Genomic DNA, 25445 nt, shown 5'->3' with positions numbered 1-25445 from the left:
AATTTATAGTCAGAAATGGAGTGGAGCAAGATTACTTTGAACTTAATTAATGATATAATAGAAAGGCCTTGTTTGTGGGATGTCTCATTAAAGGAATGCCGGGATAAAGCGAAGAAAGCCGACATTTTCCAGGAACTCTAAATTATCTATAATTGGGAACATGCATCATTTTCAAAAATATTTTTTTTGAAAAGTACACCAATGAAATAGTATGTAAACGTATTACATTGTGGTATGTTGCCTTGTTTTCTACCATTAAAAAAATATTTAATAGTGCCTTTCCGCAAGGCGAGTGAAACGGCCTCTGACGTAAGCGGCGCGCTGTGACGTCACGATCCAGTACCGCATGGAGCTCAACCAGCCGTTATGCATCAGCCGTTGCTAAAAGCCGATTGTTTATTATTCATGATCGCGAATAACTTCAAAATGACAGAAAGAAGGTTCAAAACAGCACAATCAGACAATCTATCATGTGTAGACGTCGTCATTCTTGAAAAATAGTGACTTTTGTGGCCGCAGAATTTCGCGGATAAAAAACAAGTTTGTAAGTGGCATCTTTTATATACGTGCAATGTACTGTAACCCATAGTATTAGGATAACAACTGAACCTGGATAGATATCACATCACTTTCAACATTTCCTTCTAGACTGATTCCCCTATTAAAGAATAACATTACATTTTCGGGCTTTCAGCATTAGTAAAGTAAGAAATCGGATTTCAGCACTAACATAAACATATAGGTAGCATTGTAGTACTAGTCCGCTTCTGTGGTGTAGTGGTTAATGTGTGCCACTCCCGGAAGGCCCGGTTTCGATTCCCGGCTCTGCCATGAAAGTTGAAAACAAATAGTACGAGGGCTGGAACGGGGTCTACTCAGCCTCGGGAGGTCAACTGAGTAGAAGGGTTTCAAATCCCACCTCAGCCATCCTCGAAGTGGTTTTTCGTATTTTCCTACTTCTCCTCCAGGCACCTAAGGCCACGGCCGTTTCCTTCCCTCTTCCTTGTCTATCCCTTCCGATCCTCCCATCCTCCAACAAGGCCCCTGTTGAGCATAACAGGTGAGGCCTCCTGGGCGAGGTAATGGCCCTCCTCACCAGTTTCATCACCATACTCAAAGTCTCACGTTCCAGGACACTGCCCTTGAAGTGGTAGAGGTGAAATCCCTCGCTGAGTCCGAGAGAAAACCAACCCTGAAGGATAAACTGATTAAGAAAGAAAGATCATAGTACTATAGGGCTATAATCTATCATTCCCCAAAAAATATATATTTATGGTTGGGACAACTGGCCTACCCACTACCGGGGCCCATGAAAGAGAATTAAATATCTTTGTGGAGGGAAAAAGTTAAACATGATAAAGGTAAATATGACTTCATCTAGTTTTCACAAGTCGGGCTGAGTGGTTCAGACTGTTGAGGTGCTGGCCTTCTGACCCCAAGTTGGCAGGTTCGATCCTGGTTCAGTCCGGTGGTAGTTGAAGGTGCTCAAATACGTCAGCCTCGTGTCGGTAGATTTACTGGCACGTAAAAATAACTCCTGCAGGACTAAATTCCTGCACATCGGCGTCTCCGAAAATCGTAGAAGTAGTTAGCGGGGCGTGAAGCCAGTAACATTAATTACATTTGGCTTTTAACAAGCTGAGCGTATCAGGAAAGAAAAGTGTCCTGGTGACATTTTAGGCGCTCAATACAGGAATGTCTTTGGGTGCTGTGACTTTAATTTTTTTCTGTTTGCTTTACGTCACACCGTCACATAATGGCGACGATGGGACAGGAAAGGCCTAGGAATGGGAACAAAGCGGCCGTGGCCTTAGGTACAGCCTCAGCATTTGCCTGGTGTGAAAATGGGGAAACCACGGAAAACCATCTTCAGGGCTGCCGGCAGTGGGGTTCAAAACCCACTATCTCCCGGATGCGAGCTCGCAGCTGCGCGCTCCTAACCGCACGGCCAACTCGCGCGGTATTTTTACCCTTTGTTTTTACCAATTAAGCTCTTCAATAAAGACATACATAACTGTCCCATGCCAAGATATATTGGTAGAATTAGAGCTGTCAAAATGGTTCATAACCCCTTTGATTTATTATCTTGACATGGATCACCCAAAACATAGGTTAGGTTTGGAGAATACTTTAATAATCAGCATTATTTAATGCACCATTTATTACTTTCATATTCCAAGATGTAATTGAAGCATTTAAATAAAGCATCATACATTAAAATTTAAAGTTTTACCACTAGAACAGCTGACATGGAAAAGTTATTTGAAAATTCAAACAAATTCATCTTACGTTAAAATCTTCAAAAAAATAAACTGTAGACTTTTCCGATATATCACCAGCATTTCTCCAGCTCGCCAAAATCCATTTCTCCCTAGTTTTAGCGTCTTTGGAACGTTTATAAACAATTTGTTTGGGATGGTATGCGATGTGTTATTGCACATCGGAACTCTACACCATTTATAAGTTTTCTGCCTCACTGTCTGCGCAGGATTCATTTTAAGTCTAAAATATACCACCAGATTATTATCCAATGTATAGACCTCGAATTTAACCATACTAGACACTAACGTAAAGTAGAAATACGCGAAGTGTATCCTGCTTCTCACAGCACACTACGTGTTATTTCGTCTGCTAATTCAGTCAACCTGTACGATGACGTCAGGCCAATGAGATCGCGTACTTGCGTGACATGACATTTTCGTAGATTTTTATCATGTTTGGAGTTATTATTTGTACATTCTGATCACATTTTTGAATTCTGCATGTAATTTTGTATCAGATTAGCATATTTTTAATTAAAACCCCGGATCATGCATGTTCCCTATTGTTCCCGCGAGTGAATCGAAAAAAACTAGCGTCCCTCCGCTCCCATTACAGTCGAGTATTGCAAAAAATCAGAAAAAGTCGGGGGCGGGAGCGGACAAAATTTATACTTCAAAGTGGTTTGCTTTTGAAGCAATGCGCAGGATGAGGGGCGGAAATATGTCTAATAGAACTGCATTTCTAAATCATAACAAGAAGCAACAATGGCAATAACAGAGGCCAAATCCTATTCATCTGAGTCCATTGTCCTTGTTTGAAAATACCAGACACCACCTAAATGTATTACCACAAACTGATATGATGAACTACCTATATATAAACACAGAAAGTCAAGTTTAACATGTTTATCAAGTGTGGACACAATGTTAAATGAAACAGTATTCAACATTTAACATTTAACATGTTGATGGTGTCACCAGTTAACATTTAACACTTTTAACATTTAACATGTTAAATGTTAATCAGTGGAGACCGGCCTTAACCGAATGAGTTGTACGGGCCATATAGATCATAAATGGTGATTGTGGTGATGTTTATTGTTTTAAGAGGAAGTACAACTAGGCAACCATCCTCTATATAACACTAATCAGAGGGAAAATGGAAGGGATCCGATCTTCGAAAAATGAAGATATCGGCTGAAGGAAGACAAGGGCCACGAAGGGCATGAAAATGAAAGACTCCCTAGGCCTCCATACGTAATACCGTCGTGGTCGGAAAAGAACAAGAGTTGACCAAGGAAGGTCGGATAGGATAGATGAAAGTGAGGAGCCTGGAACAAGTAAGTGGAAGCAATGCCAGGACTCAGCTTAGGGTCCCGTAGTCGCCACCACACGCTCCAAATTTCAGAGCCCCTGTGGCCCCTTTTAGTCACCTCTTACGACAGGCAGGGGATACCGTGGGTGTTATTCTACCGCCCCCACCCACAGGGGGTTAAATCATAAATATAGGAGATCATAAGTTCGAAACACACAATCGGCGGCCCTGAAGACTACTTTCCGTAGTTTCCCTATTTTTACACCAGGCAAATACTAGGGCTGTTATTATGGCTACGGCTCTTCTTCCCCAGTCCATGCCTTTTCCTATCTCATAGTTGCCGAAAACTTATCTGAATTAGCGCGACGATTATATACATAAAAACCACATACAACCTACTTTTTAGTTTTCGCTATTATGTGTGCTTACATGGCAGTAAATATAAGTGAATACCTCCCGGTTGATGTATGTGACAGCCCCCGACGATTGGGACAAGTAATTCTGACATATATATAGTCGAAGTGACATATAATTTCATGGAAACTACCCCATGTTCAAGGGTTATGAACTTCATGTTGTTGGTCCGTATTGAACTGAGATTACATATAAATTATAAATAGAAAAGTTTTCCATCTATTCAATACATAGTTATATTTAGTAATGTAAATAGTAATCTAAATACACGCATTGTAAATATAACTATGTATTGAATAGGTGGTAAACTTTTCTGTTTATAATTTATATGTAACTACCCCATGTATAATAAAAAATATCGGTTGTTAAGAATTGTATTCAAGTTGACAGTTACCGGACTGTCCCTTTGTCAGTCTCAAGAAACAAGTCTCTTGAAAAGCGAAATTTTATTTTAAGCTCTACCTCGCCGTACTATTCCAAAGGAATTGCTGGCTGTAGTTTCTCAGCGTGCGACCCGCAGAGAGGCCTTCGGACTAACCTTTCTTTCCGGAACCGTCTGACCATGATAATACAAATTACATGTTTCATGGTACATAACCTCTGATGGTGATTCACTCCTCTCATTTGAGGTTAAACGGTGTTCTCAGCAGTGTTAAAACATGGTCGCTTGAACATCGGTTTTAGACAGTGCCTAAGTGATAAATAATGTCTCTGCAGTTTCTGCAATCGGCCCAATGTCTATGCAATGCGGCAGCCATGCTTAGGCATTGTTTAACCCTAGACATTGTCTAAACACCGTTTCTGCAATCGGCCCAATGTCTCTGCAATGCGGCAGCATACTTAAGCATTGTTTAACCCTAGACATTATCTGAACACCGTTTCTGCAATCGGCCCAATAACTCTAAAGCTACAAAATATTTCGTAAAAACCAAGCGAGTGGCTGCATGGTTTAGGTCATGTAGCTCTCAGCTTGCATTCGGGAGAGAGTGGGTTTGAACCTCATTTGCAGCTCTGAAGGTGTTTTTTTCAGTTTTCTATTGTTTTCTATTTTCACACCAGGCAAATGCTTGCGTTGTACCTTAATTAAGGTCACAGTCGCTTCCTTTCCACGCCTAGCCCTTTTCTATCCTATCGTCGCCATAAGACCCATCTGTATCGGTACGACGTAAAACAAATTGTAAAAAAAAGTATCGTAAAATATCAGTCATCACAATGAAGAAATCTACAAAAGGTCCCTTTACACATAATTAACAGGTTAACCAAATCCTAAAATTTAACGTTCAAAATAGTACCTGGGCAGCGCATGGAGCTATTTTATATCAAAACACGTTATTTGACCTACACTCAACTCTCGATTTACCGTAATCGAATTAACCGCGGTGCGGCTTAACCGCGATATCAAGAACACTAAAAATGCACGAGTGTTAGGAGTTACAGTAATATAGAATTACAAAAGGTCGGGATAATATTGCCAGGATGATGCTCTCATCACCGAAAACTTGTTTTGAGAAATTTGAGAAGCAAAATAAAGAAAAAGTGTTTCTCGGTACAAAAGCAGAAAAGTAACACTTTCGTTAATATTCTGACATGTCATTTTCATCGTTAGTGATGGCATTGCAGGCCGCCATGTTTGATTACTACCTGTGAAGACAGAGATTATATACTTCCTCTGATGATGGAGGAATACTATCCTCTGCTAAATACTTTTTGTTTCTCTGACCTTCCCCAGCTTCTGAATATACCAACAGATGGCAGAACGTTCCTGACAACTTACATGCTACTAAGAGAAAACAGTATAGTCAGGTAGTCTGAATAATTTTCTTTGCCTTATTAGTTTCAACGAAAAGTGCTGTTTATTTTTTCATTTATTAATTGTCCTAAGTGCTACTTTTACTGGAACGTATTGGGTAAGTTAATAAAAAACAATACAGTAGTATCATTTATTATCATTTTAACTGTACTTTCAGTACACCTGTTGTAACTTTTTGCGGGTTAACCGCAATTTTACTTATCCGGGAAGCCTTAACCCGGTTAATCGAGAGTTGAGTGTACTTATAAGGAATGTTGTGGAGCAGCGTCAGATAACTAGTCTTGATATGTCTGTCGCAGTCTTGTTTTGCCTATTTGGTTTATAATACTTGAAATCGAAACCGACTTTTAACCTATTAGGTCGTGTTACGTTCATTTAGTACGTGTTGAAGGGATGTTAAGTACAGAACAAAAATGGCCAACCAGACACCAGTGGAATCCGAACCCACAACCTCCCGATTTCGCGTCGTTTGCTCTACCAATTGAGCTATGGTAGTAGTACCAGACCTGTAGCTTAGATCCTTTCCAACAGAACACTGTCCTACTAGAATACCCTTCGTGATGCGGAGCTACAATTATAGCACGTTTTTCAGTTCTAATCTCCTGCTTCCGTCCCATTTGGAGGTAATATGGTATGCACCCCTGATTCGATACACAAACACACTGCTAGCTGCACACAGTGTACTGCTTGCTACACAGACAGCTGAAGGAATGAGGCCTATTCGAGTGGACACGTCTTGGTTAAAGACACATCAGTGTTGTTGTGGTTACTCATCAGCGACCCTCCATGCGGAGAACCGGTCAAATGCACAACAGAGTCGTTCCCTCTTTACATGTTTATGTTTGTTTTATTATCAGAACAGGGCTATGATAGCTTATTTAAAACTACATCTCTGTTTTAACCACAAATCCATAGTTGTGATAGGTGATCGAAAACTTTTGACCGGTAGTGCAGATAATCTAGAAAGCCAAGAATAACGGCCGAGAGGATTCTTTGTGCCGACCACACGACACCTCGTAATCTGCAGGCCTTCGCGTTGAGCAGCGGCCGCTTGGGAGGCCAAGTTCGTCTGGGGCTGTAGCGCCATGGGGAAGGAGGTATTATAATAAAAGCAGATAAGGGTAATTCCACAGAATCGTGGATAGAGGGGAATATATCAATAAAATTAAACACTTCTTCACGGACAGTACATTTTCTCTAATTAGTAAGGATCCTACCCTCGAAATTCAGAGTCAACTAAAACAGACTTCTAGGAATATTTCATTTGTATTTACTGACCAAGAATGTAAAAAATTGGTTAACATGAATCCAGGACTACCAACAGCAACATTTTTTCGTGGTTTCCTGCTTCTCCTCCGGGCAAATGCAAGGACACATGCCGGGATGGTACCTAACTTACTGCCACTGCCGCTTCCTTCTTTCTTCCTTTTCTATCTCTTCCAATCTTCCCATCCGCCACAAGGTCCCTGTTCAGCATTGCGAGGTATTGGTCCTCCACCCAAGTTGTATCCCCGACCGAATGTCTCACGCTCCAGGACACTGCCCTTGAGGCCGGTAGAGGTGGGATCCCTCGGAGTCCGGGGGAAAAATCCAACCATGGAAGTTAAACGAATAATAATAATAATAATAATAATAATAATAATAATAATAATAATAATAATAATAATAATAATAATAATAATAATAATAATAATAATAATCTAGTTTTACCATTAGTCTTGAAATGTCACTGCTTGGCCGATAATTGTGTGTTTTAGTTTTAATGGAAATAAATATTTCCAGGACTCAGTTGGATGACCCTAAGAACTTCCATGCAGAGATTGATTTCACGATGCCAGCCATACTTGTGGAAGGAGACTACAAGGTGGACGCCAAGCTCTTCGGAATACCACTCAATACTAAAGGCTTCTTCAACATCAGTATGAGTAAGTATTCACATCAAGCTGGTAACCGACACTCCAATGTCAGATTACTTTTAAATTATATATTTACCCTTCTTTTATTCCAACGGTATTAACAATCGATTATCCATGAACTACTGACTGAATGGGTGATTTTATATCTAGAAAATAACTCAGAGAATTAGAGTATAGGTGAAACATTATCTGATCCTGTAATCATTAAGAGGGGAAATCCTCAAGGCAGTGTTATCGGACATTTATTTTTTCTTACAATCATAAATGATATTAGTAAGGAACTGGAATAAGGCTATTTACGGATGATGTTATATTGTATAGAGTAATAAATAAGTTACAAGATTGTGAACAATTTAGAAAAGACCTCGATAACGTTGAGAGATGGACAGCAGGCAATGATATGATCATGAACGGGGTTAAAAGTCAGGTTGTGAGTTTCACTAATAGGAAAAGTTTTCTCAGTTTTAATTACTGCGTTGTTGGGGTGAACGTTCCTTTTGGGGATCAATGTAAGTACCCAGGTGTAAATATAAGGAAATATATTCATTGGGGTAATAACACAAATATGATTGTTAATTAAGGGTATATCTCTGCACATGGTTATGAGGGTATTTAGGGGTTGTAGTAAGGATGTAAAGGAGAGGGCATGTAAGTCTCTGGAGTATGGTTCCAGTGTATGGGACCCTCACCAGGATTACTTGACTCGAGAACTGGAAAAATCCAAAGAAAATCAGCTGGATTTGTTCTGGGTGATTTCCGACAAAAGAGTAGCGTTGCGAAAATGTTGCAAAGTTTGGCCTGGGAAGACTTGGGTGAAAGAAGACGAGCTGCTCGACTAAGTGGTATGTTCCGAGCTGTCAGTGGAGAGATGGCGTGGGAGGACATCAGTAGGCGAAGAAATCTGAGTGGTGTTTTTAAAACTAGAGAGGAAAGATCGGGGCGAATATTCGTTTACAGGAAGGTGAATTAGTGATTACAATAATTTACAAAGGAAGTTGTTCAATACATTTCCATATTCTCTGCAATTATTTAAGAAAAGACTAGGAAAACAACAGATAGGGAATCTGCCCCCTGTGCAACTGCCCTAAACGCAGATCAGTGGGATTGTTTGATTGACTGATTGAATAGGTAATTGCCCACAGTTGTTATTTGATATTAATTATAAGTAACACGAGATTAACTTTAAATTAGATAACAATTACCACTAATTATAAACTCACCGGTACTAATATTGAGCAATTTCGCATGTGGCTACCTGAAATTTACAATACTATTTTTTTTGAGTTTGAACTATGAACTATGAATTTCTTTCTTTCTTTCTTTCTTTCTTAATCTGTTTATTGTCCAGGGTTGGCTTTTTTTCCCTCGGACTTAGCGAGGTTTTTTTGCTAGGAGCTTTACGTCGCACCGACACAGATAGGTCTTATGGCGACGATGGGATAGGAAAGGTCTAGGAGTTGGAAGGAAGCGGCCGTGGCCTTAATTAAGGTACAGCCCCAGCATTTGCCTGGTGTGAAAATGGGAAACCACGGAAAACCATCTTCAGGGCTGCCGGTAGTGGGATTCGAACCTACTATCTCCCGGATGCAAGCCCACAGCCGCGCGCCTCTGTGGGCTTGCATCCGGGAGATAGTAGGTTCGACTTAGCGAGGGATCCCACCTCTACCGCCTCAAGGGCAGTGTCCTGGAGCTTCAGACATCGGATCGGGGGATACAACTGGGGAGTTTATTGTTATTATTATTATTATTATTTATTATTACTTCCCCCATGCGGAGGCTGCCACAAGGACAAAGTATGTCGACTACACAGTATTTTGTCTTCTAAGTTAATGATCAGTACCTCGCCCAGGCGGCCTCACCTGCTACGCTGAACAGGGGAACAGGGGCCTTGGTGGGGGATGGGGAGATCGGAAGGGATAGACAAGGAAGAGGAAGCGGCCGTGGCCTTAAGTTAGGTACCATCCCGGTATTTGCCTGGAGGAGAAGTGGGAAACCACGGAAAACCACTTCCAGGATGGGTGAGGTGGGAATCGAACCCACCTCTACTCAGTTGACCTCCCGAGGCTGAGTGGACCCCGTTCCAGCCCTCGTACCACTTTTCAAATTTTCGTGGCAGAGCCGGGAATCGAACCCGGGCCTCCGGGGGTGGCAGCTAATCACACTAACCGCTACACCACAGAGGCGGAACTATGAATTTACTTAGTATTAATATTTTGTTAGTGACTGACATTTTGTCAACTCCCTTTAAAGTCAAATGTGTTCTTTCTCAATTTCTCTGAAAGCCTTTTGAAAAATAAACAGTTTTGTTATGATGTTGGATCTAAAATGGATTTTTTTTTTGTTTTAAAGCGAACGTAAGCGCAACCTGGGACATTACTGGCGTCCACATCAACAAGGGAGGTGAAGACTTTGTTCGAGTGACTCGCTTCAGCATGCTGCCGGAGGTTGGAGACCTCAAGGTGTACGGATCGAATCTCATCCCTGGCAATGAGGAACTCAGTAAGTATTCGTCTTTCTTATTCCAGAAGAACTTGTGGCAGAATCGCACGATGTTGCTCCCGTGGTATACGTCCAGTAATATGGCAGCTTTGTTTTCATTCATGCTTACATTTCTTTTCTGAGTCAAGGAGTAAACAGGAGGACCGACGCAACATACAAACCATTAAGTTGTTGTTTTTTGTTATCTGAATCATCAGTCCATAGGCCGGTTTGATGCAGCCCTCCATGCCACCCTATTCTGTGCTAATATTTTCATTTCTATGTAACTAATGCATTCCACATCCGCTCTTATCTGCATGTCATGTTCATACCTTGGTCTTCCCGTACCGTTCTTACCACTTACATTTCACTCAAAAACCAAGTGAACAAGTCCTGGGTGTCTTAAGATGTGTTCTAACATTCTGTCTCTTCTTCTCGTCAAATTTAGCCAAATTCAATTCAGTATCTCTTCATTCATGATTCGATCTATCCATCTCACCTTCAGCATTCTTCTGTATCACCACATTTCAAAAGCTTCTATTCGTCCATGCTTCAGTTCCATACAATTCCACGCTTCAGACGAAGGTCTTCAAAAGCATCTTTCTAATTCCTATATCAATGTTTGAAGTGAACAAATTTCTTTTCTTAAGAAAGCTCTTCCTTACTTGTGCTAGTCTGCATTTTATGTCCTCCTTACTTCTGGCATCGTTAGTTATTTTACTGCCCAAGTAACAATATTCGAAGACTTCATTTCCTAATCTAATATTTCCTGCATCACCTGACTTCGTTCGACCGCACTCCATTGTTTTTGGTTTGGACTTATTTTCACCTTATACATTTTCGTCAAGACTCTCTATACCATTCAGTAGTTTCTCCAGATCCTCTGCAGTCTCAGATAAAATAACAATATCATCGACAAATCTCAGGGTTTTGACTTCCTTTCCTTGGATTATGATTCCCTTTCCACACTCCTCTTTGATTTCCTTTGCCGCCTGTTCTAAACATTGTAACCAGTAATCAGTATTCCTACAGAGAGTTCGTAACATCAGCGCACTTTGAAAAAGTCAAAGCTCACTTATCTGATGGTATAAGTTTCCAAGACTGGTTGTGGAATGTTCTCAGACCTATAGCTCATTCCACGTTAAGAAAACAGTATTGCTCTTATGGACCTACAAGGAGTGAACACCCCCGCCCCCACCTCTGAAACACTCATAATTCCTCGTGATTAATGGATATTATACTGTACTTTGCAATGTATTATGAAAGACGGGTAAAAGTGATGAGGCATTTTTGCACGTGAGTTATTAAAATAACTACATAACATTTTCTTTTTCATAAATATATTGGAAAGGTGGAAGCACAATGGCAGGAACAGCCAGTATTTATTTGTTGCGTGTGTGTTTTTAGGCTTTAAATCAGTGCGTACTTGCCTTGTGTTGAGTGAGAGTTGGTTGTATATTGCATAGTATTTGTGTGTGTTCTATTACTTTACAGAAGTTGTTACTGAAGATTTTGGTGTTGGTGTGTGCAGCGATACGTCATGGCATAACTTATACTGATACAAATGTTTGCCGTGTGTTTTACTTGTCCTTCGTTTTGTTATTTAGCTGTTCTTTCTTAAGCGCATTTTGATTTTACTATTTTTTTTCGACCACATTTAATTTTTACTATTGTTTTTGTGAGCAATACGACAGCGCAGTAGTACCCCGCGTTGCCTAGAAAAATTTATTAAATGTAATCCCTCACTCCTCGAGACCATAAAAATATTATTTTTATATTTTCTCCTCAATTTGCCTTACACTTCAATGCTGATATTTTTTATGTGCCGTAGTTTACCTCTGATTCTGTACTAACCAAAAATAGCCCCTGTAAACCTCTCGTCCTCTTTAACTCATAAAAATAATTTGCAGCTTAGTTTCTTTCGTCTTTTATACTTGAATACTAAATTTACCCGTGATGGTGTTAAGCAGAGCCGTTCGATATGGTAACCCTGTTGTCATAGGAGCAATACTGTTTACTTAACATGGAATGAGCTATAGTAAGATAACCTGGGCGTGGATTTTGATGGCATGTCATCTTTTAACTAGGTGAAGTGATGGCCTCCAGATCCCAAGATCCGGGATCAAACCCGGCAGAAGTAGCCGGATTTTTTAAGGAGGGGAAAAAGTCCATTTGACACTCCATGTCGTACGATGTCGGCATGTAAAATATCTCTGGTGACACATTTGTTGTTTACCTGACGAAGTTCATTAACACTCAGCCATAGACTCCCAAGAGAGATTTACTCTGCCATCTAGTAAGCAGACACGACCAATTATTTTTTGTCAAATTCAAGACTTTACAAGTGTTGTGTACAAAAGCAAACACTTGTACAACCACCAACTTATTTTTATTGATTCACCAGTTTACAAGTTTCATTCACTTTAAATTTTCCCCATATGAATTATGGTTTATTGCACGTTTCTCTTTTTTTAAAGAATACAGTAGCCTATATCGCCCTGCTATGCAAAGAACCACAATTGCTGCCTGCCTTTCCTCCATGTTAAAACAAAATGCTATCACACCTTGCCAACTCTTTTCAAATCTTGTCAAACATTCAACAATATTGAACAATCTTTGACAATATTTGACAATTTTTCTTGTGAAGTATTGAATCGAATGAAAAATTTGAAAGACAACTGGTTGTCATGGTTACAACGGTGTTGGGAAACAGATGATGAAAATTCCAGATAGACCCCAGCGCCAAACATCATCATCATCATCATCATCATCTACTAAAGGCAATGCCTAGTCGCTGTAGCCACATCTGACGATCTTCTGCTAGCCTCTTCATGTTGCTCGCAAAAATATATCCATGCTAAAAGAAGTTTGCAGCTTTCTTCAATTGGGATGGGAAAGATGGGGTGCCTAAAAGGAGTCACACTTGCTTGAATCGTACGAGGACTCGAGTTTTCTTTACTTTTACTAACTAGTTTTAGAGTAATTGAATCTTGAAGCTTGTTGTAACTACAAAGACGCACACACGAATTGCTGTCAATTGTGTACACTTTTATTTACAAATTTTACACACACACACACACACACACACACATACCCTCTCTCTCTCTCTCTCTCTCTAATAATTGCCCTCTTGAACAAAACACTGCTACCAGGAAGAAGAAGAAGACTACAACAATTGCATGTCAACCAACTACCAACCTAACAAAATTCACATACTTGACTAACGACTTCCACTACAAGTCTCGTTAAACAACTCAACTCAACTCCCAAGACTGCCTGTTTATATACATTGCCTGGTCGGGCTTCTAGAAGAGTATGACACAACATGTTTTCTCGTAATTTCGAAAGTCTCCAATAACCTATTTACAATGAAAGGAATTTTCTACACAATTCCAGTGGTAAGATACGTTGCTGTGGACTATTACCGTATGTTGCACAACATTGCGCTGGATTTATACAACATACAGGTAATAATAAATTATATACTATTAATTACGTATTCGTACATTAAGTAAACTCATATTAATGTACATACAGCATATGTATCATGACATAACCTCACAAATAATACGATCACGATTTATACCAAATAAAGTCCACACATAACTACGAAAATAATACTAATAGACATAAACAACTTCATAGCCACACCTCACAAGTCATAATAATAATAATAATAATAATAATAATAATAATAATAATAATAATAATAATAATAATAATAATAATAATAATAATAATAATCATCGAGCTCGATATTTCCATTATTTACTCATGGGTTAGAGAATTGTTCCCAAGTTATACTAATCCATTACACTTGCATCAAGCTAACACTGAATTCTCCTTATTCCAGGTCAAGCAGCAGTGGCTTTCTTCAACCGCTACTGGAGGTTTGTGTACCAAGAACTTCTACCCGTCTCCAACGACACGTGGGGGAACTTCATGAAGGACGCTCTTAACCTCATCTTCCTCAGGGTACCCTTCAAGGAACTCTTTCCTGAAGCTTGATTCTTTCCCATAGAACTGTTGGGAAAATATCCACAGCAGTAGCAATTCTCTTCTCTTCAGATCGGTAGTGATCTCAATCAAAAGAAGGACAATGGTGTGTGCGTTGGAAAACAAGCACACGGATGATATCTTCTTCAGCAAGAAGGCAGTTTTTAAAAGTATTATAAGTTGAATATTTTGTATTTGTAACGCAGAATACAGCAGTGAACCTGTCCACAACAGGAATCCACTTCTCTAAAGATGAGTGTCTTCATTTCTCCCCACATTCTTTGGTACTGAATTCCATACCATATCCCAAAGAGAAACCACTCGAATAATATCAGACGCGGCGCATTTTAAACGTTCCGTGGTTCAGTAAATCCCCTAGAAAGAGATAAGTCTTATGCCCGGGTGCACCGTGGTAAAATTCTTACCGTAGTATTGGCATTAACTTATTGCACCATTACTAATCATTGGTTTTGAAACTGCGGTTTCTTGACGCTCATTTTTATCGCTATTATTCACCTCAGAAGTTATTAATTAATTAATTAATTAATTAATTAATTAATTAATTAATTAATAGAGAATTGTACACTCAAGTTTGAGCATTAATTAAATTTCACATTTCAGTCTTTGCTATAGTCTGTAACTGTCCTATTTCTTTTCGTGCATGTTATGATGTGATATCTACTACACTTCTGTCCACACAAAGTGCACTTACAATCTTCGTCTGGCTCATGGACCTTCTAGTTGCAATACGTCGCACCGACACAGATAGGTCTTATGGCGACGAATGGGACAGGAAAGGCCTAGGAATGGGAAGGAAGCGGCCGTGGCTTTTTATTAAAGTACAGCCCCAGCATTTGCTTGGTGTGAAAATGGGAAACCACGGAAAACCCGTGGAACTTCTGGTTTGCGCATATCTTATGGGGAAACCCATGTATGGAGAGTCAATTCTAAGAGTATTCAGCAGGTAGTGATATTTTCGACAGCCATGTGTCTCTAATTTATCCAGTTTCCAGTTGTTTATGTTTTGTCTGGAATCGTCAGGTGTCTCTTTAATCCTAGGACGAAATGTTATTTTACACTTGTATATAAAAGTTTTATAATCATTTGTCATGCCTTTACTGGCGGGACCTAGTGTTTACAATGCACTATGTCTTCCGGTATGGGCTAGAGCAATTTTGTTACTTTCATAGATCTGTCTCTGTCTTATCCTTGGCTGTGACAATATGAAAGTGACTTAGGTATGAGCGATGCTAGTAATGCCATTCCTTCTGCAGCCAGTCCCTGCTATGAATGGTGTGAAAATGTTGCTCATAGGGTCGGTTGGTGCGTGCATTTCAAGTGGGCTTGGCAGACTGATATGTAACAGCAACTTCTGGCTCAGTGAGGAAAGCAACGGGAAACTACCTCACTCCTCATTTCCCTAGTATGCCTCTTCAGTTATGCCTAGGCCACCTATGACAGCTGATGGCGGAGCTGTTGAGGATCCAACCAGCCTTAGGGATGAAGACTGAACATACATACAATCATTTGTCTCCTTGTCAGCATCATTGTAGTCATTTTTATCATATCTTCTATTACAACCCTTTATTTCTAAGATGAATTAATTTTGTTTCGTTAGGTTAGTTCTCCGATATGTTCTCCTGTGGGTAGGGGCGGTAGAATAACACTCGTGGTATCCCCTGACTGTCATAAGCCCCAGGGGCTCTGAACCTGGGAGCGTGGGTTGGAGACCACGTGGCTCTTAGCTGAGTCCTGGTATTGTTTCCACTTACTTGTGCCAGGCTCCTCACTTTCATCTATCCTATCCGACCTCTCTTCGTCAGCTCTTGTTCTTTTCTGACCCCGACGCTAGTAGGTATCGAGGCCTAGGGAGTCTTTTATTTTCACGCCCTTCGTGGCTTTTGTCTTCCTTTGGCCGATAGCTTCATTTCTCGAAGTTTTTGATCCCTTCCATTTTTTCTCCTTGATTAGTGTTATATAGAAATTGGTTGCCTAGTTGTACTTCCTCTTAAAACAATAATCACCGCCACCACCACCACCATCACCAGCAACCGGTATGGAGAAGGAAGGGCGAACAAAAACGCCACATTTTAGTGCAGTTGAAACTAAAATGCTCACCTACTTAGATTACTTCTTGGCGAAGTCACCTGTAACAAGGACGCCACAATCACTTTCTCTCTATTCTTCATCCTCAAGATATTGTAGACACACGATATGTGCTGCCAAATCCATTTTAACGATAACATCATGACACTTTGGATGCATGCAATGTGAGGTTTTATCACTCACGCACGACCGGTAAACTTTTAAATAGGATCACGACACTTTTGGGTTTTGCTGTACGTAATATACAACTTACTCGTGAGGTTATGTAGCTTACGTAGGCCTTAAAGCCTTGGTTAGCTGCTTAACAGCTCGCTCATGACCGGTTAACTCTTAACCACGGTAAAACGTCACGAATTTCAGAACCAGGCTTGAGGCAACAGAAATTCAACTTAACCTTGGTAAGCTATCCATTTTACCACGGTTAAGTCTTAACCGAGGTTGACGCATTAGTAAAATGGTTTATCAAGAGGCTGTTCCTTTAATTAGCTCTGTATATTCGCGTACGTAGCGATAAGTTTGACTTTAACACCCGGTTACTGTCCAGAACCAGCGAATTGATTTAATTTCATGACTTTTGGCGCGGGGCTTTTGGACATAAGGAGGGTGTACAAGGCGAGGGGTTATAAGGATCAAAGAGAACATAGCTCAGGTATCGCTGGCGAGTGGATCAGCGATAGACACGAGAATCCCCGAAATTAGCCGAAGCATTTTCTCAGAGCGCGCGGTAAAAGTTTGCCATGTGTTTTGAAGGGATTTTAATTTCATGTTTTTGCGGTTCTGATGTAATTAATAGTTTGGTAACTACTATTTGTATAGCATCAATATGCGAACGTAGTCTAAGGTTAGCTAATTAATGAAACTTTTAATCAGTAACACGTGTTTTATGAAAAGTAACCAGCAAAATACGTCAAGACATAAATAACAGTAGTCTGCCCAACACGTACCGGTAGGCTACTTGAAGCAGCGATTCCTACGAAAGCAAAGAGCCGATTGCAGAAACAATATTTAGACGATGTTTACGGTTAAACAACGTTCAAGTATGCCCGCCGCATTGCTAAAACTTAATTATTACTTAGACACTGTCCAAAACCGATGTTCAACCGGCCATGTTGAAACACTGTTTAACTTCAAATTTTAGGAGTGAATCACAATTAGATGCTATGTAGCATGAAATATGACGCAAGGGCCAATTCGGTAACTGTCAACTTGACTACAGTTCTTGGCAATCGATATATTTTATTATATTTGGGATAATTTCCCCGGAATTATAGCTCACTTCCACTACATCCATATCAGAATAACTTGTCCCGATCGTCAGAGAGCTGTCACATACATCAACCGGGAGGGATTCAGTTATTACATTTACTGCCAAGTAAGCACACATAATAGTGGCACTAAAAAGTAATTTGTGTGTGTTTTTCTTTTTTCCGGATAATCGTAGCACTAATTCAGGTAAGTTTTCGGAAATTATGAGATAGGGAAAGACAAGGACTGGTAAGAAAGGGCTGTGGCCATAATAACAAACAGCCCCAGTTTTTGCCTGTTGTAAAAAAGCGGAAACTACAGAAAACAATCTCCACGGCTACCGATGGTGCGTTTCGAACGTATGATCTCTAGAATGCAAGCTACATATATAAGGGCCGTTCAACTCATTCGGTTACACAGTAATATAGTTTTATCTTCCATTCCCAGAAGCTATTTCAGTTACGCTCACCATAACAACACTATAATCAAAGCTACACTTCCTCGTACGGTGGCGTGTCACTTTAGTGTGGTTTATGACGTTGTATTTCCATCCAAAGCGATATTTTTATCTGTGCGCGTCATGCTCATGCTTAGCCATATTTGAGTAATGTTTAAGAAGACGGCAGCTGACTTACGTTTGGCGTACGGACTGACGAATTTCATTGGTTGCGACAAGCAAAGAGTTGCGTGGCAGATACTTCTACTTCCATTTTTGAACCAATATTGAAAACTTAAACCATGTCTAGCTAAACACCGGCTGAATATTGTTTATGAAATGGGAGATCATGATCGACTTAGACGTTGTTTAGGTAGACGTTGTCTAAGGCTTAAAACTAGTCATTGTTTCTGCAATCGGCCCAAAGTCTTCAATATCAAACAAAACTGGATCAGATTAAGGTAATTACACCTCCTATTCTTTGGGCCGATTGACGACACGATGACTACCTAAACAACGTCTAAATCGAGCACGATCTTCCAATGCATCAACAATGTTCAACCGGTGTTCAACTAGACATCGTTTAAAGTTTCAATATTGGTTTGAAAATGGAGATAGAAGTATCTTTCTTATAAATCTTTTCTTGTCGTAACCAATGAAATTGGTCGGTGCGAGCGCCGAACGCCACTCAGCTGTTTGTCTTCCTGCTCAAATATATGGCTAAGCATGAACATGACTTGCTCACAGATAAGAAGATGGATTTCTGTGGAAATTAAATCTCATAATAATATCGAAATTAACACGCCACCGTACGGGGAAGTGTAGCTTTAATTATAGCGTTGTTACGGAGTGTAACCTACTCGTAAATAGCTTCGACGAAGGGAAGATGAAACAATAGTAATGTGTAACCGAATGTGTTGTACGGGCAATAGACGTAGCTTGTATTCTGGAGATCGTAGGCTCGAAACGCATCATTGGCAGCCCTGAAGATTGTTTTCCGTAGTTTCCATATTTTTACACCAGGCAAATACTAGAGCTGTTATTATGGCCACGGCTCTTCTTCGCCAGTTCTCCTCTTTAAACAATAATCACCATCATCACCACCACTTGCATTTTCCTATCTCACAGTTGCCAGAAACTTGTCTGAATTAGCGCGACGATTATACTGTACACTGTATATAAAAACCACATACAATACTTTTTAGTTTTCACCATTATGTGTGCTTGCTTGACAGTATATATAAATGAATCCCTCCCAGTTGATGTATGTGACAGCCCTCTGACGATTGGGACAAGTAATTCTGACATGTATGTAGTCGAAGTGATCTATAATTCCATGGAAATTACTTCATGTATAATCAAATACATCGGTTGCCAAGAATTGACAGTTACCGGACTGTCCCTTTGTCAGTCTCAAGAAACAAGTCTCTTGAGAAGCGAAATCTTATTTTAAGCTCTACCTCCCCGCACATTTCAAATGAATGGCTGCGATTTCGCAGCGGGCGACCCGCAGAGAGGCCGTCGGACTAACCTTCCTTCCCGGAAGCGTCTCAACATGATAATACAAATAACATGTTTCATGGTACATAACCTCTGAGTGTGATTCACTCCTCACATTTGAAGTTAAACAGTGTTCTCGGCAGTGTTTAAACATGGCAGTTTGAACATCGGTTTTAGACAGTGTCTAAATGGCAAATAATGTCTCTGCACAGCGGCAGCCATACTTAGACATTGTTTAACCGTAGACATCGTCTAAACACCGTTTCTTCCTTCCAATAGAACACTCCCATCTCCTGGAACTGAGAAGAGAGTAATAATTTATTGCAATTCATATTATTCTGTCCGGCTCCATGGCTAAATGGTTAGCGTACTGACCTTTGGCCACAGGTGTCCGGGGTTCGATTCCCGACAGGGTCTGGAATTTTAACCATAATTGGTTAATTTCACTGGCACGGGGACTGGGTGTATGTGTCGTCTTCATCATCATTTCATCCTCATCACGACACGCAGGCCGCCAACGGGAGTCAAATCGAAAGACCTGCATCTGGCAAGCCGATCTTGTCCTCGGACACTCCGCCACTAAAAGCCATACGCCATTTCCATTTCAGTAGAATCGATTTGAAGTTCTCTGGTGGCACATGAATTTTCGTATAAAGCTCATTTACACCCAACTCGTTAGTCAATAAATACTTACTGTAAGGGACAGTATATCAGTTGATACCTTGTCCTTTAATTTAATGAAGATAATATAATCTTCATTCACAAATATAATAGCTTCATCACCTATTATAACCTCAAAAGATATAGTAGTTGGGAAATGGATAGGCACCAACTCAGAGCTTTGGCGTTATTCGGATACATAACTACCAAGTACACTGAAAATATCCTCTCTAATGAAAAATTTACCCTGGAATGTTTAATGCACCCTAATTAATTAGCTGTAACAACCAAATCATCACGATGAGTGCACTTGATTTGAATGTGAGTGCGTCTTCTTTACTGGTTATGTAGACCAAAGGTATCGGCGGAATATCACTGTAATATTTGTCCCAAATGGAATATAATAATTCATTTTACTCAAATAAGTGTAAAATCTGCAGTAAATTAAGAAATAGTACGAAATATTTTACTTGCAGTGAATAATTTTTTCTGCTACGTCGCAGCGCTTCCGTATGTGTTTTGTTTGTCTAACACTTACGTGTGTGATGTATTTGCTCACTGAAGTTGTTTGAATTAATTAGGTGTCGTTTTCTTCGTGTTGCTCATTCCGCTGCTCGTGCCGTCTTTTGTTTCTTTCTTGTCCAGGACTTGCACCGACGAATGGGAGTGCTATGTCTGTGAATTGTCATTATCTTTGTCCATATGACTAGCGCGGGAAGTATAAACAGCAGAATATCATGATACGTGTGATCCGTGGACCAATAAATAATATATTGCTTTAGAGGCGGCAAACTATCGATAGTAATCGCCACCGATATTTTCCGATATTATGAGCTCTACTATCGATAGTTTTCAAAACATGGAACGAATCATATCATTATGCCCGAAAACATTGAACACAGTCCACAAAAAATCAGTAGAAAGCACAACTATTTCATGCTACGTAATTTCTGAAATTCAAATCGGAATCACTCATAATCTCATAAATATCTTCAGTGGCACGTCCGAGACATTCTCGGGCTGCACGCGCTTGCCAATAACATGACCGCTGCAGTGCTCATTTTGCGATCGCCCGACATTTTCTCGGGTATTGTAATATCTTTGGAAAATGTTTTACAGAGTTCTCAACAGATGGCAGGAGAGTTTTCAGTTGCTTTCATGAAGTCTTTAACCTAAGATGTGCCTTATCTTCTTTCGCCTACATACAGTAACTGACAACATATAAATCTCATTGTTTGTCCCGTATTGGCATCAACTCAACTAAGGTTAGGTTGAATGGAGAATTCCACCTTCCAAAATGCTAAATAGTCTTTCTGCCGGCACTGAAGTCGCAGGTACACAGAGATACTTCAATGCACACCTATGAATTGGAACAAACTCCTTACCAGTTAACTGCAAACAGCTGTACAATTTCTGTTAGCGCGAAAAATAAGCCAATGAGAGGGGAAAAAGAAAACCTATCGTTGACTATCAATAACAGGCAACTGACTATCGATGTATGACGATAGTGGTCGCTATCGATAACTATTGATAGTTTTCCGCCTCTATATTGCTTGTTTGTTGAAAGGAAAATAGCATGATCCCTGGACCAATAAATATATCACTTAATGAATGAGTTAAGGCATTATTAAACTAAGATTTCCTAATCAAACCAAACCCAACAGAAGAAACTAAACTGATGCTCCCCAAAGTCCGGCCATGATGCTTTGCACAAGCTCATGTTTACATTTGAACAAACCGAACGCGGCGCCATTTTAGCCAATGTCGATGGCTGCATTTAAGGTCTGATATATCAAGACCGACTCCAAACCTCAGACGCTAATGCTACTCTCGATCATTCAAAGATGGCGAATCGAGTAGCCGGAATTGTTGGAAATGTGGGTTTGTTTTGGTTTGTGTTATCGTATGTAGTCGGTGTAATTTTATGAAAGTTGACGATAAGTGTTAGTGTCTTTGTAGAATATTAGTGTGCGAGTGTATTTATATGAGTCAGTGCACACATAGGATCTGCAATTATACGCAGTAATGTGAGAATGTGCTTGTTTTGATCGTGATTTTACCCATTAAAGAATATCAGTGCACTAGGTGGACCAGGATTTAGTCTAACAATGGCAATGCCTCTCATACAGCTATTCTTAGGTTTCCTACGGAATACAACATTAAGAGAGAAATGGATTAGGAATATACATCGTGATTATTTTGAAGTCCATGACGAAACTGTAGCGTGCATACATCATTTTGAGAATAATTCTGAGGTTAGGGAGGACATTTCTCTATTTCCAAACTATTCGTGTTCCTCGAAAATATTAATTTAGATAGAACGTAATTGATACTGTGATATTCCGTCAGTGTCTATGTACTTCAAATTGTCGAGTGATTTAGATGCAAGTGCATTTTACAATAATCTGCGCTTTGCCTGCGGAAATGTTTGGCTCGATCTTAGAGTATATCAAAACTTATAAGTGTGACAGATGGAACAATCTGTATACTGTTATACAGAATAAATAGTGACAGAGGGATTAGCTGGATTTGTAACGTAGGGTTTTACACTACCAACACCTTCCGATTCATGCTGTGGTTATTTGTTATCAAGCTGACTGCGCCGAACTGAAGCTCGCCCATGTGATTGTTTAGTCAATAGAGTTTTTGCACTCGTGTTCTTTAATGGGTAAAAACCTATTAGGTATAACATTTCATTACTAAGGTTATCATCATTGTATGAAGTGCTGCTATGCCATAAGTCAACATTATGTTAACATTACCAGGGCCGTTTACTGGGTTAACATAATCACTTCAGGTGTACTTGGGCCGAGTGGCTCAAACTGTTAAGTAGCTGGCCTTCTGACCCCAAGTTGGCAGATTCGATTCTAGCTCAGTCCGGAGGTAGTTGAAGGTGCTCAAATACGTCAGCCTCGTGTCGGTAGATTTACTAGCACGTAAAAGAACTATTGCAGGACTAAATTCCGGTACTTCGACGTCTCCAAAAACCGTAAAAAATGTAGTTATAAAGCCAATAACATTATTATTTCGGGTGTATTTCCCTTTCATTGGTTGCTGAATTTAAGAAATTATCCACCACTTCAAAACTAAGGCAAACACATTATGTTTCATAGTTCTCATGAGAGCGAATAAATCGAGGAATTTCGCACCTTAATTTATTTTGAAACATTCAAAATGATGTTAGTAATATCATTTTAACAGTTTCATCGTGTATTTTCATCTATCCAGCGAAGTGAAATCTAAGAGGAAACGTTATTTGACGAATTGAAATGTCTAAATAATCAGCTTGTTGGTCTCTTTTCTAATAGAATATGTGATTCTAGTTTATTATATGTGGTGCGTACTTGTTGGCGAAGCGTTTTCATACGTGTAAAGTGATTTTCGCTGAGACGTTACATATATCATGTTAAATTACCGTCGTTTATATAATATGTACCGGTACGTGATATTTTCGTGTTAGCCAATACCAGCAATCCGGCTACTTCGGCCGCCATGTTTTTCTTATATTACGGTCTGAGGATTGGAGTCGGTCTTGGATATATGTACGGCTAGAATCAGGCAAACAACAGCTGCACAATATGCAATCTGAGAAGCAGGCAATCTACGTTCCATTATCCAATTATATCATGGAAGAATATCATGTGAACTCCGTCAGTCTATGGGTGCAAGAAATACATAACGGGGATGATGGCCGACTCGTGGAAGAGGTTTGTTTTCAAGGAAAGCTACCTAGCGTGGGTCCGTGCTTCTTTTATGGAATCATTTATATTAAAAAACATAAAAAAAATGTACAACACGGTGTCTTATGGTAAACCCCTTGAACGTCAGTTTCCCAAATAAAGGATTGTTTATAATGTAGGTGAACTACAAATTCTTCATTCTGTTTCATATCCTAGTTAATTGTGAAGTTTTATGGCTCAAGGAACCGAAACATGTACCACAGTTATGTAAAATAATCTAAGGGATATAAAATAAGAGTTTTGTTTGTTTATTGCTCAGAATTTAAAAATAATGTTATTTCTGTATCGGTCATGTCCTCAGTAACAAGGAAATGTACTTTTTTTTTTACTTTTCCGTAATTTCTGTCTGTCTGTCTGTCTATCTGTCTGTATGTATGTATGTGTGTAGGTATGTATGTGCGCATATCACGAGAACACGGCTGAAGAGAATTTAATTAAAATTGGTATGAAAAGTCGGAGAATGAGCCACTACAACCTAGGCTTTAAATTATTTTATTCACGCTGAGTGAAATGCTAGTTTAGGGGAAGGGCTAACATTTAATTCTCAAATATTTACAATATTAGTGGTCCTATCGATAAATACTACATAAATAAAGTTATATAGAATTAAATTTCCGATCATTCATGTCTTGTACATTTTCACCGTACCGGCTGTGATAACAGAGATATTCATGATTTTGTATTTTTGTTGCTAAGTCCATATCAACGCCGAGCTACGAGAAAATGGTAAAACAGAATTTAATGAAAATAGGTATATAGAGTCGGGGAATAGGAAACTACAGTCTGAGCTATAAGCAATTTTAATCACCCTGAATGAAATGGTTGTTTAAGGGAAGGCGCCTAAAATTTAATTTTTAAATTCCTGTTATTGGGCCTATCGAAAAGTATTACTTAACAAAAGTTGTAGAGAATACAATTTCCGATCATTTATGTTTTATTCAGTTTTACCGTACCGACTATGATAAGAGTGGTATTTCAGAGTCGGAAGAAAACTAAATTTGAAGGCCTACAATATCGAAAGCTCATAAAATTGATCAATGATAACATTACATTGACGATTGTTTGTTGTGATATTTTTTGTTTCTAAGTGCGGCCAATATCCAGTATTCGGGAGATAGTAGGTTCGAACCCCACTGTCGGCAGCCCTGAAGATGGTTTTCCGTGGTTTCCCATTTTCACACCAGGCAAATACTGGGGCTGTACCTTAATTAAGGCCACGGCCGCTTCCTTCCCACTCCTAGCCCTTTCCTGTCCCATCGTCGCCATAAGACCTATCTGTGTCGGTGCGACGTAAAGCAAAAAAAAAAATGTTTCTTATGCTGCCACTCAACTCCGATAGATGGGATTACTGCTGCGTACCGAGTATAACAGCCAGCCTGAATCTTGGCGGGAAATAGCTGGGGAGTTAGATAACTTTTTCTTTAGCATGCCATTCTTCTGGTTCATACGTTTTCTGATACGGCTGGGACGTAATGCACTTATTCAGCATGGTATTCCAGCTATTCGATCGCTATTTTGAGGCTCTGATTGGAATGAGCAGCGTCCACACTTGAATAATAGCAGAGGAG

General features: G+C 39.7%; 1 protein-coding gene across 1 annotated transcript in view; it reads left to right on the top strand.

Annotated features, from left to right (window-relative positions):
• LOC136885576 (protein takeout) overlaps window positions 1-14384 on the top strand; it is a 47590-nt gene extending 33206 nt beyond the window's left edge. The window contains exons 4-6 of the mRNA XM_067158227.2: window positions 7583-7725; window positions 10066-10215; window positions 14048-14384. Coding sequence (XP_067014328.1) covers window positions 7583-7725; window positions 10066-10215; window positions 14048-14202 — 448 coding nt within the window. The 3' untranslated portion in view covers window positions 14203-14384. The remainder of the gene's footprint in view (window positions 1-7582; window positions 7726-10065; window positions 10216-14047) is intronic.
• Window positions 14385-25445: the final 11061 nt, after the last annotated feature.

Source organism: Anabrus simplex, chromosome 14 (genome assembly GCF_040414725.1).
Source record: "Anabrus simplex isolate iqAnaSimp1 chromosome 14, ASM4041472v1, whole genome shotgun sequence".
Taxonomy (NCBI): Eukaryota; Metazoa; Arthropoda; class Insecta; order Orthoptera; family Tettigoniidae; genus Anabrus; species Anabrus simplex.
The sequence above is the reverse complement of the archived record's forward strand: the minus strand, read 5'-3'. Positions and strand labels throughout refer to the sequence as shown.